At 50.5% G+C, this 14,854-nt stretch overlaps 1 protein-coding gene across 3 annotated transcripts in view; it reads left to right on the top strand.

The window, feature by feature from the left end:
• LOC140348225 (unconventional myosin-VI-like) overlaps window positions 1-14,854 on the top strand; it is a 147,832-nt gene that overhangs the window by 72,207 nt on the left and 60,771 nt on the right. For all 3 annotated transcript variants that reach the window (XM_072434289.1, XM_072434290.1, XM_072434291.1), the window contains exon 21: window positions 6,791-6,868. In XM_072434289.1, coding sequence (XP_072290390.1) covers window positions 6,791-6,868 — 78 coding nt within the window. The remainder of the gene's footprint in view (window positions 1-6,790; window positions 6,869-14,854) is intronic.

Below are 14,854 nucleotides of genomic sequence, written 5' to 3' on the forward strand. Positions count from 1 at the left end.
TCATGTTGTCATGGTCACATGGTCTCATGTTGTCATGTTGTCATGGTCTCATGTTCTCATGGTCACATGGTCTCATGTTGTCATGGTCACATGGTCTCATGTTGTCATGGTCACATGGTCTCATGTTGTCATGGTCTCATGGTCTCATGTTGTCATGGTCACATGGTCTCATGTTGTCATGGTCTCATGGTCTCATGTTCTCATGGTCACATGGTCTCATGTTCTCATGGTCACATGGTCTCATGTTGTCATGGTCACATGGTCTCATGTTGTCATGGTCACATGGTCTCATGTTGTCATGGTCACATGGTCTCATGTTGTCATGGTCTCATGGTCTCATGTTGTCATGGTCACATGGTCTCATGTTGTCATGGTCTCATGGTCTCATGTTCTCATGGTCACATGGTCTCATGTTCTCATGGTCACATGGTCTCATGTTGTCATGGTCACATGGTCTCATGTTGTCATGGTCTCATGTTCTCATGGTCACATGGTCTCATGTTGTCATGGTCACATGGTCTCATGTTGTCATGGTCACATGGTCTCATGTTGTCATGGTCTCATGGTCTCATGTTGTCATGGTCTCATGGTCTCATGTTCTCATGGTCACATGGTCTCATGGTCACATGGTCTCATGTTGTCATGGTCACATGGTCTCATGTTGTCATGGTCACATGGTCTCATGTTGTCATGGTCACATGGTCTCATGTTGTCATGGTCACATGGTCTCATGTTGTCATGGTCACATGGTCTCATGTTCTCATGGTCACATGGTCTCATGTTCTCATGGTCACATGGTCTCATGTTCTCATGGTCACATGGTCTCATGTTCTCATGGTCACATGGTCTCATGTTGTCATGGTCACATGGTCTCATGTTCTCATGGTCACATGGTCTCATGTTCTCATGGTCTCATGGTCTCATGTTGTCATGGTCACATGGTCTCATGTTGTCATGGTCACATGGTCTCATGGTCACATGGTCTCATGTTGTCATGGTCACATGGTCTCATGTTGTCATGGTCTCATGGTCTCATGTTGTCATGGTCACATGGTCTCATGTTGTCATGGTCACATGGTCTCATGTTGTCATGGTCACATGGTCTCATGTTGTCATGGTCACATGGTCTCATGTTCTCATGGTCTCATGTTGTCATGATCTCATGGTCACATGGTCTCATGTTGTCATGGTCTCATGGTCTCATGGTCTCATGTTGTCATGGTCACATGGTCTCATGGTCTCATGTTGTCATGGTCTCATGGTCACATGGTCTCATGTTGTCATGGTCTCATGTTGTCATGGTCACATGGTCTCATGGTCACATGGTCTCATGGTCTCATGTTCTCATGGTCACATGGTCTCATGTTGTCATGGTCTCATGGTCTCATGTTGTCATGGTCACATGGTCTCATGTTATGGTCACATGGTCTCATGTTGTCATGGTCACATGGTCTCATGTTCTCATGGTCTCATGTTATGATCTCATGGTCACATGTTCTCATGGTCTCATGGTCTCATGTTCTCATGGTCACATGGTCTCATGTTGTCATGGTCTCATGTTGTCATGGTCACATGGTCTCATGTTGTCATGGTCACATGGTCTCATGTTATGGTCACATGGTCTCATGTTGTCATGGTCACATGGTCTCATGGTCTCATGTTGTCATGATCTCATTGTCACATGTTCTCATGGTCTCATGTTGTCATGGTCTCATGGTCACATGTTCTCATGGTCTCATGTTGTCATGGTCTCATGGTCTCATGGTCTCATGTTGTCATGGTCACATGGTCTCATGGTCTCATGTTGTCATGGTCTCATGTTGTCATGGTCTCATGGTCACATGGTCTCATGGTCTCATGTTGTCATGGTCTCATGTTGTCATGGTCACATGGTCTCATGGTCACATGTTCTCATGGTCTCATGGTCTCATGTTGTCATGGTCTCATGTTGTCATGGTCTCATGGTCTCATGTTGTCATGGTCACATGGTCTCATGGTCTCATGTTGTCATGGTCTCATGGTCTCATGTTGTCATGGTCTCATGTTCTCATGGTCACATGGTCTCATGTTGTCATGGTCACATGGTCTCATGTTGTCATGGTCTCATGTTGTCATGGTCACATGGTCTCATGTTGTCATGGTCTCATGGTCTCATGTTCTCATGGTCACATGGTCTCATGTTGTCATGGTCACATGGTCTCATGTTGTCATGGTCTCATGGTCTCATGTTGTCATGGTCACATGGTCTCATGTTGTCATGGTCTCATGGTCTCATGTTCTCATGTTCTCATGGTCACATGGTCTCATGTTGTCATGGTCACATGGTCTCATGTTGTCATGGTCTCATGGTCTCATGTTCTCATGGTCACATGGTCTCATGTTGTCATGGTCACATGGTCTCATGTTGTCATGGTCACATGGTCTCATGTTGTCATGGTCACATGGTCTCATGGTCTCATGTTGTCATGGTCTCATGGTCACATGGTCACATGGTCTCATGTTGTCATGGTCACATGGTCTCATGGTCACATGGTCTCATGTTCTCATGGTCACATGGTCTCATGTTGTCATGGTCTCATGGTCTCATGTTGTCATGGTCACATGGTCTCATGTTGTCATGGTCACATGGTCTCATGTTATGGTCACATGGTCTCATGTTGTCATGGTCACATGGTCTCATGTTCTCATGGTCTCATGTTGTCATGATCTCATGGTCACATGTTCTCATGGTCTCATGTTCTCATGGTCACATGGTCTCATGTTGTCATGGTCTCATGGTCTCATGTTGTCATGGTCACATGGTCTCATGTTGTCATGGTCACATGGTCTCATGTTATGGTCACATGGTCTCATGTTGTCATGGTCACATGGTCTCATGTTCTCATGGTCTCATGTTGTCATGATCTCATGGTCACATGGTCTCATGGTCTCATGTTGTCATGGTCTCATGGTCACATGTTCTCATGGTCTCATGTTGTCATGGTCTCATGTTGTCATGGTCTCATGGTCACATGGTCTCATGGTCTCATGTTGTCATGGTCTCATGTTGTCATGGTCACATGGTCTCATGGTCACATGTTTTCATGGTCTCATGTTGTCATGGTCTCATGTTGTCATGGTCTCATGGTCTCATGTTGTCATGGTCACATGGTCTCATGGTCTCATGTTGTCATGGTCTCATGGTCTCATGTTGTCATGGTCTCATGGTCACATGGTCTCATGGTCTCATGTTGTCATGGTCTCATGGTCTCATGTTGTCATGGTCACATGGTCTCATGGTCTCATGTTGTCACGGTCACATGGTCTCAAGTTGTCATGTTCTCATGGTCTCATGTTGTCATGGTCTCATGGTCTCATGTTGTCATGGTCACATGGTCTCATGTTGTCATGGTCTCATGGTCTCATGGTCTCATGTTCTCATGGTCACATGGTCTCATGTTGTCATGGTCACATGGTCTCATGTTGTCATGGTCTCATGTTCTCATGGTCACATGGTCTCATGTTGTCATGGTCACATGGTCTCATGTTGTCATGGTCACATGGTCTCATGTTGTCATGGTCTCATGGTCTCATGTTGTCATGGTCACATGGTCTCATGTTGTCATGGTCTCATGGTCTCATGTTCTCATGGTCACATGGTCTCATGTTCTCATGGTCACATGGTCTCATGTTGTCATGGTCACATGGTCTCATGTTGTCATGTTGTCATGGTCTCATGTTGTCATGGTCACATGGTCTCATGTTGTCATGGTCACATGGTCTCATGTTGTCATGGTCACATGGTCTCATGTTGTCATGGTCTCATGGTCTCATGTTGTCATGGTCACATGGTCTCATGTTGTCATGGTCTCATGGTCTCATGTTCTCATGGTCACATGGTCTCATGTTCTCATGGTCACATGGTCTCATGTTGTCATGGTCACATGGTCTCATGTTGTCATGGTCTCATGTTCTCATGGTCACATGGTCTCATGTTGTCATGGTCACATGGTCTCATGTTGTCATGGTCACATGGTCTCATGTTGTCATGGTCTCATGGTCTCATGTTGTCATGGTCACATGGTCTCATGTTGTCATGGTCTCATGGTCTCATGTTCTCATGGTCACATGGTCTCATGTTCTCATGGTCACATGGTCTCATGTTGTCATGGTCACATGGTCTCATGTTGTCATGGTCTCATGTTCTCATGGTCACATGGTCTCATGTTGTCATGGTCACATGGTCTCATGTTGTCATGGTCACATGGTCTCATGTTGTCATGGTCTCATGGTCTCATGTTGTCATGGTCACATGGTCTCATGTTGTCATGGTCTCATGTTCTCATGGTCACATGGTCTCATGTTGTCATGGTCACATGGTCTCATGTTGTCATGGTCACATGGTCTCATGTTGTCATGGTCACATGGTCTCATGTTGTCATGGTCACATGGTCTCATGTTCTCATGGTCACATGGTCTCATGTTCTCATGGTCACATGGTCTCATGTTCTCATGGTCACATGGTCTCATGTTGTCATGGTCACATGGTCTCATGTTCTCATGGTCACATGGTCTCATGTTCTCATGGTCACATGGTCTCATGTTCTCATGGTCTCATGTTGTCATGATCTCATGGTCTCATGTTGTCATGGTCACATGGTCTCATGTTGTCATGGTCACATGGTCTCATGTTGTCATGGTCTCATGTTCTCATGGTCACATGGTCTCATGTTCTCATGGTCACATGGTCTCATGTTCTCATGGTCACATGGTCTCATGTTCTCATGGTCACATGGTCTCATGTTGTCATGGTCACATGGTCTCATGTTGTCATGGTCACATGGTCTCATGTTGTCATGGTCTCATGGTCTCATGTTGTCATGGTCACATGGTCTCATGGTCTCATGTTGTCATGGTCTCATGGTCTCATGTTGTCATGGTCTCATGGTCACATGGTCTCATGGTCTCATGTTGTCATGGTCTCATGGTCTCATGTTGTCATGGTCTCATGGTCACATGGTCTCATGGTCTCATGTTGTCACGGTCACATGGTCTCAAGTTGTCATGTTCTCATGGTCTCATGTTGTCATGGTCTCATGGTCTCATGTTGTCATGGTCACATGGTCTCATGTTGTCATGGTCTCATGGTCTCATGTTCTCATGGTCACATGGTCTCATGTTGTCATGGTCACATGGTCTCATGTTGTCATGGTCTCATGTTCTCATGGTCACATGGTCTCATGTTGTCATGGTCACATGGTCTCATGTTGTCATGGTCACATGGTCTCATGTTGTCATGGTCTCATGTTGTCATGGTCACATGGTCTCATGTTGTCATGGTCTCATGGTCTCATGTTCTCATGGTCACATGGTCTCATGTTCTCATGGTCACATGGTCTCATGTTGTCATGGTCACATGGTCTCATGTTGTCATGGTCTCATGTTCTCATGGTCACATGGTCTCATGTTGTCATGGTCACATGGTCTCATGTTGTCATGGTCACATGGTCTCATGTTGTCATGGTCTCATGGTCTCATGTTCTCATGGTCACATGGTCTCATGTTGTCATGGTCTCATGGTCTCATGTTCTCATGGTCACATGGTCTCATGTTCTCATGGTCACATGGTCTCATGTTGTCATGGTCACATGGTCTCATGTTGTCATGGTCTCATGTTCTCATGGTCACATGGTCTCATGTTGTCATGGTCACATGGTCTCATGTTGTCATGGTCACATGGTCTCATGTTGTCATGGTCTCATGGTCTCATGTTGTCATGGTCACATGGTCTCATGTTGTCATGGTCTCATGGTCTCATGTTCTCATGGTCACATGGTCTCATGTTCTCATGGTCACATGGTCTCATGTTGTCATGGTCACATGGTCTCATGTTGTCATGGTCTCATGTTCTCATGGTCACATGGTCTCATGTTGTCATGGTCACATGGTCTCATGTTGTCATGGTCTCATGGTCTCATGTTGTCATGGTCACATGGTCTCATGTTGTCATGGTCTCATGTTCTCATGGTCACATGGTCTCATGTTCTCATGGTCACATGGTCACATGGTCTCATGGTCACATGGTCTCATGTTCTCATGGTCACATGGTCTCATGTTGTCATGGTCACATGGTCTCATGTTGTCATGGTCACATGGTCTCATGTTGTCATGGTCACATGGTCTCATGTTCTCATGGTCACATGGTCTCATGTTCTCATGGTCACATGGTCTCATGTTCTCATGGTCACATGGTCTCATGTTGTCATGGTCTCATGTTGTCATGGTCACATGGTCTCATGTTCTCATGGTCACATGGTCTCATGTTCTCATGGTCACATGGTCTCATGTTGTCATGGTCACATGGTCTCATGTTGTCATGGTCTCATGTTCTCATGGTCTCATGTTGTCATGGTCACATGGTCTCATGTTGTCATGGTCACATGGTCTCATGTTGTCATGGTCACATGGTCTCATGTTGTCATGGTCACATGGTCTCATGTTCTCATGGTCACATGGTCTCATGTTGTCATGGTCACATGGTCTCATGTTGTCATGGTCACATGGTCTCATGTTGTCATGGTCACATGGTCTCATGTTCTCATGGTCACATGGTCTCATGTTGTCATGGTCACATGGTCTCATGTTGTCATGGTCACATGGTCTCATGTTGTCATGGTCACATGGTCTCATGTTCTCATGGTCACATGGTCTCATGTTCACTCTTCATTCTCTGGACTCTGTGGATATTATTTCTTTTATGACGGTTTAAACGTCACTTTTCTCTTTCTTTAGTAACGTTTCTTTTCTTCAGGCGCTTTTCAAAGCTCTGGGTCTGAACGAGAACGACTTCAAGTTTGGACTGACCAGAGTCTTCTTCCGCCCAGGAAAGGTCAGAGCACACACTCACTGCACACTCACTGCACGCACACTGCACGCACACTGCACACACACTGCACGCACACTGCACACACACTGCACGCACACTGCACGCACACTGCACGCACACACTGCACGCACACTGCACGCACACTGCACACACACTGCACGCACACACTGCACGCACACTGCACGCACACTGCACGCACACACTGCACGCACACTGCACGCACACTGCACGCACACACTGCACGCACACACTGCACGCACACTGCACGCACACTGCACGCACACTGCACGCACACACTGCACACACTCACTGCACACTCACTGCACGCACACTGCACGCACACACTGCACGCACACTGCACGCACACTGCACGCACACACTGCACGCACACTGCACGCACACTGCACGCACACACTGCACGCACACACTGCACGCACACTGCACGCACACTGCACGCACACTGCACGCACACACTGCACGCACACTGCACGCACACTGCCCACACACACTGCACGCACACTGCACGCACACTGCACGCACACTGCACGCACACTGCCCACACACACTGCACGCACACTGCACACACTCTGCCCGCACACACTTCCCGCACACACTGCGCGCACACTGCACGCACACTGCACGCACACTGCAGTGTTCTCTCTCAGGTCTTCCTCAGGTCTTCCTCTGGGCTCCCTCAGGTCTTCCTCTGGGCTCCCTCAGGTCTTCCTCTGGGCTCCCTCAGGTCTTCTTCTTCTGGGCTCCATCAGGTCTTCCTCTGGTCTTCCTCAGGTCTTCCTCAGGTCTTCCTCTGGGCTCCCTCAGGACTTCCTCTGGTCTTCCTCAGGTCTTCCTCAGGGCTCCCTCAGGTCTTCCTCAGGTCTTCCTCAGGTCTTCCTCAGGTCTTCCTCTGGGCTCCCTCAGGTCTTCCTCTGGTCTTCCTCTGGTCTTCCTCAGGTCTTCCTCTGGGCTCCCTCAGGTCTTCCTCTGGTCTTCCTCAGGTCTTCCTCTGGTCTTCCTCAGGTCTTCCTCTGGGCTCCCTCAGGTCTTCCTCAGGTCTTCCTCTGGGCTCCCTCAGGTCTTCCTCTGGTCTTCCTCAGGTCTTCCTCAGGTCTTCCTCTGGTCTTCCTCAGGTCTTCCTCTGGTCTTCCTCAGGTCTTCCTCAGGTCTTCCTCAGGTCTTCCTCTGGGCTCCCTCAGTTCTTCCTCTGGTCTCCCTCAGGTCTTCCTCAGGTCTTCCTCAGGTCTTCCTCTGGGCTCCCTCAGGTCTTCCTCAGGTCTTCCTCAGGTCTTCCTCAGGTCTTCCTCTGGTCTTCCTCTGGGCTCCCTCAGGTCTTCCTCTGGGCTCCCTCAGGTCTTCCTCTGGTCTCCCTCAGGTCTTCCTCAGGTCTTCCTCTGGTCTTCCTCAGGTCTTCCTCTGGGCTCCCTCAGGTCTTCCTCAGGTCTTCCTCTGGTCTTCCTCTGGTCTTCCTCAGGTCTTCCTCTGGGCTCCCTCAGGTCTTCCTCAGGTCTTCCTCAGGTCTTCCTCTGGGCTCCCTCAGGTCTTCCTCTGCGCTCCCTCAGGTCTTCCTCTGGGCTCCCTCAGGTCTTCCTCTGGGCTCCCTCAGGTCTTCTTCTTCTGGGCTCCATCAGGTCTTCCTCTGGTCTTCCTCAGGTCTTCCTCAGGTCTTCCTCTGGGCTCCCTCAGGACTTCCTCTGGTCTTCCTCAGGTCTTCCTCAGGGCTCCCTCAGGTCTTCCTCAGGTCTTCCTCAGGTCTTCCTCAGGTCTTCCTCTGGGCTCCCTCAGGTCTTCCTCTGGTCTTCCTCTGGTCTTCCTCAGGTCTTCCTCTGGGCTCCCTCAGGTCTTCCTCTGGTCTTCCTCTGGTCTTCCTCTGGTCTTCCTCAGGTCTTCCTCTGGGCTCCCTCAGGTCTTCCTCAGGTCTTCCTCTGGGCTCCCTCAGGTCTTCCTCTGGTCTTCCTCAGGTCTTCCTCAGGTCTTCCTCAGGTCTTCCTCTGGTCTTCCTCAGGTCTTCCTCTGGTCTTCCTCAGGTCTTCCTCAGGTCTTCCTCAGGTCTTCCTCTGGGCTCCCTCAGTTCTTCCTCTGGTCTCCCTCAGGTCTTCCTCAGGTCTTCCTCAGGTCTTCCTCAGGTCTTCCTCAGGTCTTCCTCTGGGCTCCCTCAGGTCTTCCTCAGGTCTTCCTCTGGTCTTCCTCAGGTCTTCCTCAGGTCTTCCTCTGGGCTCCCTCAGGTCTTCCTCAGGTCTTCCTCTGGTCTTCCTCAGGTCTTCCTCAGGTCTTCCTCAGGTCTTCCTCTGGGCTCCCTCAGGTCTTCCTCAGGTCTTCCTCTGGTCTTCCTCTGGTCTTCCTCAGGTCTTCCTCAGGTCTTCCTCTGGGCTCCCTCAGGTCTTCCTCAGGTCTTCCTCTGGGCTCCCTCAGGTCTTCCTCTGCGCTCCCTCAGGTCTTCCTCTGGTCTCCCTCAGGTCTTCCTCAGGTCTTCCTCTGGTCTTCCTCAGGTCTTCCTCTGGGCTCCCTCAGGTCTTCCTCAGGTCTTCCTCTGGTCTTCCTCAGGTCTTCCTCTGGGCTCCCTCAGGTCTTCCTCAGGTCTTCCTCTGGTCTTCCTCAGGTCTTCCTCTGGGCTCCCTCAGGTCTTCCTCAGGTCTTCCTCAGGTCTTCCTCAGGTCTTCCTCTGGGCTCCCTCAGGTCTTCCTCTGGGCTCCCTCAGGTCTTCCTCTGGTCTCCCTCAGGTCTTCCTCAGGTCTTCCTCTGGTCTTCCTCAGGTCTTCCTCTGGGCTCCCTCAGGTCTTCCTCAGGTCTTCCTCTGGTCTTCTTCAGGTCTTCCTCTGGGCTCCCTCAGGTCTTCCTCAGGTCTTCCTCAGGTCTTCCTCAGGTCTTCCTCAGGTCTTCCTCTGGTCTTCCTCAGGTCTTCCTCAGGTCTTCCTCAGGTCTTCCTCTGGGCTCCCTCAGGTCTTCCTCAGGTCTTCCTCTGGTCTTCCTCTGGTCTTCCTCAGGTCTTCCTCAGGTCTTCCTCTGGGCTCCCTCAGGTCTTCCTCAGGTCTTCCTCAGGTCTTCCTCAGGTCTTCCTCTGGGCTCCCTCAGGTCTTCCTCTGGGCTCCCTCAGGTCTTCCTCTGGTTTCCCTCAGGTCTTCCTCTGGTCTTCCTCAGGTCTTCCTCTGGGCTCCCTCAGGTCTTCCTCAGGTCTTCCTCTGGTCTTCCTCTGGTCTTCCTCAGGTCTTCCTCTGGGCTCCCTCAGGTCTTCCTCAGGTCTTCCTCAGGTCTTCCTCAGGTCTTCCTCAGGTCTTCCTCTGGACTCTGCTTTAGTCTCACATTTGTCTCTGTTCAAATATTGGTTTAAAAGATGAGAAGCTGCGGCTCTCGCTCTCCCCAGACGCTTCCTCCTCTGAGTCTTGTCTTTATTCCACTTCCACTATTTACAGCTCTTTTATTGCATTTAAACTTGACTTTTGATTCATTTAGTTTAGAAACACAAAGTGTCAAACTCTTTTACTGCTGCACTTTCTGTGAAACTGGAGCAGGTTTGTTTTTAAAGCCTCGTTCTGAATTATTTACACCTTTGGACCTTTTCACACTTTAGAACTCTTAAACAAGCAGGAGGCCTGACTCTAGCACCAGCAGGAGTCCTGACTCTGGCACCAGCAGGAGTCCTGACTCTGGCACCAGCAGGAGTCCTGACTCTAGCACCAGCAGGAGTCCTGACTCTGGCACCAGCAGGAGTCCTGACTCTAGCACCAGCAGGAGTCCTGACTCTGGCACCAGCAGGAGTCCTGACTCTAGCACCAGCAGGAGTCCTGACTCTGGCACCAGCAGGAGTCCTGACTCTGGCACCAGCAGGAGTCCTGACTCTGGCACCAGCAGGAGTCCTGACTCTGGCACCAGCAGGAGTCCTGACTCTAGCACCAGCAGGAGTCCTGACTCTGGCACCAGCAGGAGTCCTGACTCTGGCACCAGCAGGAGTCCTGACTCTGGCACCAGCAGGAGTCCTGACTCTGGCACCAGCAGGAGTCCTGACTCTGGCACCAGCAGGAGTCCTGACTCTGGCACCAGCAGGAGTCCTGACTCTAGCACCAGCAGGAGTCCTGACTCTAGCACCAGCAGGAGTCCTGACTCTGGCACCAGCAGGAGTCCTGACTCTGGCACCAGCAGGAGTCCTGACTCTGGCACCAGCAGGAGTCCTGACTCTGGCACCCGCAGGAGTCCTGACTCTGGCACCAGCAGGAGTCCTGACTCTGGCACCAGCAGGAGTCCTGACTCTGGCACCAGCAGGAGGCCTGACTCTGGCACCCGCAGGAGTCCTGACTCTGGCACCAGCAGGAGTCCTGACTCTGGCACCAGCAGGAGGCCTGACTCTGGCACCCGCAGGAGTCCTGACTCTGGCACCAGCAGGAGTCCTGACTCTGGCACCAGCAGGAGTCCTGACAACAGCAGTCTCAGTCGCCATGCCAACAGCAGTCTCAGTGCTGTGATGAGGTCTAAAATCTGACTGAAAAACATCAAATGAGTTGTTTATTAAGAGGAAATCTGTGACTGTTGTAAACGACCTTTTAAAGGACTTTGCCCCAAAATGTCAGATTAGAGATGGACCTGTCCTGACTCAGGACTGCAGCATCAAGACTGCTCTTCTTTAGGAGAGGCTTTATGACCACAGTTTTCAGCGACATGTTGACTATGTGAGTGATGCTAACAAACTGTTCAGCACAGACTTTAGAAATCTGGTGGGTAACACATCAAGGCAGCATGTAGATGAACTCAGACTGTGATGATCTCATGGACAGTTTTGTCAGTTACAGGTGCAAAGTGAGTCCGCTCTAAGTGTCCAGGTGGTTTTAGGTCATTTATTACCCGTAAACACACTGATAAACGTCTTTGTAGAGGCCGTGAAAAAAGTCCAGGGAAATTATTTTTGTTCCTTTTTTTTCTTTGTAATTTGGGAGAAATGTTTTGTTTTTAAAGTATTTAGACTTTAATTTACTCTCCACAACATTTACATATCGTTACATCTCTTTTGGTTTGGTTAAGCTTTAGCCCCGCCCCAAACCACAGTTCTGCCCTGTGATTGGCCCAATGCTCATCACAAACATCAGACACGTTTTTGAGGAGGAAATGAGATCAGAAGAGAGTGACGGTAGAGAATATAAATGCGCTCCGACCTTTGACCCTTGACCCTGGTCATACTCAGACGTTCTCTGTCCAAATGTGAATCTGTCAGGCTTTAGTGACCGACGAGTGTTTGGAAATGTCACGGTGTCTTTCACCGCTTCACTTCACCTTTTACAGCCGTCGCTCTGAATGTGACAAATCCTGACCACGTGACAGTGTGAGCTCCTTCTGTCCAAAGGTCACGCCACGTTTACCCTTTGACCCCGAGAGAACGCCAATAGAGCCGCTTCTGCAACGGTAACGTCCGAGCTGCCCAAATGCCACCGAAACGTCACCAAACGCCACCGAAACATCGCCAAACGAAACGTCTCCAAATGCCACAGAAACGTCACCAAACGCCTCTGAAACGTCTCCAAATGCCACAGAAACGTCACCAAACGCCACCGAAACATCGCCAAACGAAACGTCACCAAACGCCTCTGAAACGTCACCAAACGCCTCTGAAACGTCACCAAACGCCACCGAAACGTCACCAAACGCCTCTGAAACGTCACCAAACGCCTCTGAAACGTCACCAAACGCCTCTGAAACGTCACCAAACGCCTCTGAAACGTCACCAAACGCCACCGAAACGTCACCAAACGCCTCTGAAACGTCACCAAACGCCACCGAAACGTCACCAAACGCCTCTGAAACGTCACCAAACGCCACCGAAACGTCACCAAACGCCTCTGAAACGTCACCAAACGCCACCGAAACGTCACCAAACGCCTCTGAAACGTCACCAAACGCCTCTGAAACGTCACCAAACGCCACCGAAACGTCACCAAACGCCTCTGAAACGTCACCAAACGCCACCGAAACGTCACCAAACGCCTCTGAAACGTCACCAAACGCCTCTGAAACGTCACCAAACGCCTCTGGTGACGTTTCAGAGGCGTTTGGTGACGTTTCAAACGCCTCTGAAACGTCACCAAACGCCACCGAAACGTCACCAAACGCCTCTGAAACGTCACCAAACGCCACTGAAACGTCACCAAACGCCTCTGAAACGTCACCAAACGCCTCTGAAACGTCACCAAACGCCACCGAAACGTCACCAAACGCCACCGAAACGTCACCAAACGCCTCTGAAACGTCACCAAACGCCTCTGAAACGTCACCAAACGCCTCTGAAACGTCACCAAACGCCTCTGAAACGTCTCCAAATGCCACAGAAACGTCACCAAACGCCACCGAAACATCGCCAAACGAAACGTCACCAAACGCCTCTGAAACATCACCAAACGCCTCTGAAACGTCACCAAACGCCACCGAAACGTCACCAAACGCCTCTGAAACGTCACCAAACGCCTCTGAAACGTCACCAAACGCCTCTGAAACGTCACCAAACGCCACCGAAACGTCACCAAACGCCGCCGAAACGTCACCAAACGACACCGAAACGTCACCAAACGCCTCTGAAACGTCACCAAACGCCTCTGAAACGTCACCAAACGCCTCTAAAACGTCACCAAACGCCACCGAAACGTCACCAAACGCCTCTGAAACGTCACCAAACGCCACCGAAACATCACCAAACGCCTCTGAAACGTCACCAAACGCCACCGAAACGTCACCAAACGCCTCTGAAACGTCACCAAACGCCTCTGAAACGTCACCAAACGCCTCTGAAACGTCACCAAACGCCACCGAAACGTCACCAAACGCCTCTGAAACGTCACCAAACGCCTCTGAAACGTCACCAAACGCCTCTGAAACGTCACCAAACGCCTCTGAAACGTCACCAAACGCCTCTGAAACGTCACCAAACGCCACCGAAACGTCACCAAACGCCTCTGAAACGTCACCAAACGCCACCGAAACGTCACCAAACGCCTCTGAAACGTCACCAAACGCCACCGAAACGTCACCAAACGCCTCTGAAACGTCACCAAACGCCACCGAAACGTCACCAAACGCCTCTGAAACGTCACCAAACGCCTCTGAAACGTCACCAAACGCCACCGAAACGTCACCAAACGCCTCTGAAACGTCACCAAACGCCACCGAAACGTCACCAAACGCCTCTGAAACGTCACCAAACGCCTCTGAAACGTCACCAAACGCCTCTGGTGACGTTTCAGAGGCGTTTGGTGACGTTTCAAACGCCTCTGAAACGTCACCAAACGCCACCGAAACGTCACCAAACGCCTCTGAAACGTCACCAAACGCCACTGAAACGTCACCAAACGCCTCTGAAACGTCACCAAACGCCTCTGAAACGTCACCAAACGCCACCGAAACGTCACCAAACGCCACCGAAACGTCACCAAACGCCTCTGAAACGTCACCAAACGCCTCTGAAACGTCACCAAACGCCTCTGAAACGTCACCAAACGCCTCTGAAACGTCTCCAAATGCCACAGAAACGTCACCAAACGCCACCGAAACATCGCCAAACGAAACGTCACCAAACGCCTCTGAAACATCACCAAACGCCTCTGAAACGTCACCAAACGCCACCGAAACGTCACCAAACGCCTCTGAAACGTCACCAAACGCCTCTGAAACGTCACCAAACGCCTCTGAAACGTCACCAAACGCCACCGAAACGTCACCAAACGCCGCCGAAACGTCACCAAACGTCACCGAAACGTCACCAAACGCCTCTGAAACGTCACCAAACGCCTCTGAAACGTCACCAAACGCCTCTGAAACGTCACCAAACGCCTCTAAAACGTCACCAAACGCCACCGAAACGTCACCAAACGCCTCTGAAACGTCACCAAACGCCACCGAAACATCACCAAACGCCTCTGAAACGTCACCAAACGCCACCGAAACGTCACCAAACGCCTCTGAAACGTCACCAAACGCCTCTGAAACGTCACCAAACGCCTCTGAAACGTCACCAAACGC

The sequence above is a fragment of the Eucyclogobius newberryi genome, unplaced genomic scaffold (assembly GCF_026437365.1).
Source record: "Eucyclogobius newberryi isolate DKJ021-1_F unplaced genomic scaffold, fEucNew1.0.hap1 SCAF_63, whole genome shotgun sequence".
In the NCBI taxonomy this organism is placed as follows: Eukaryota; Metazoa; Chordata; class Actinopteri; order Gobiiformes; family Gobiidae; genus Eucyclogobius; species Eucyclogobius newberryi.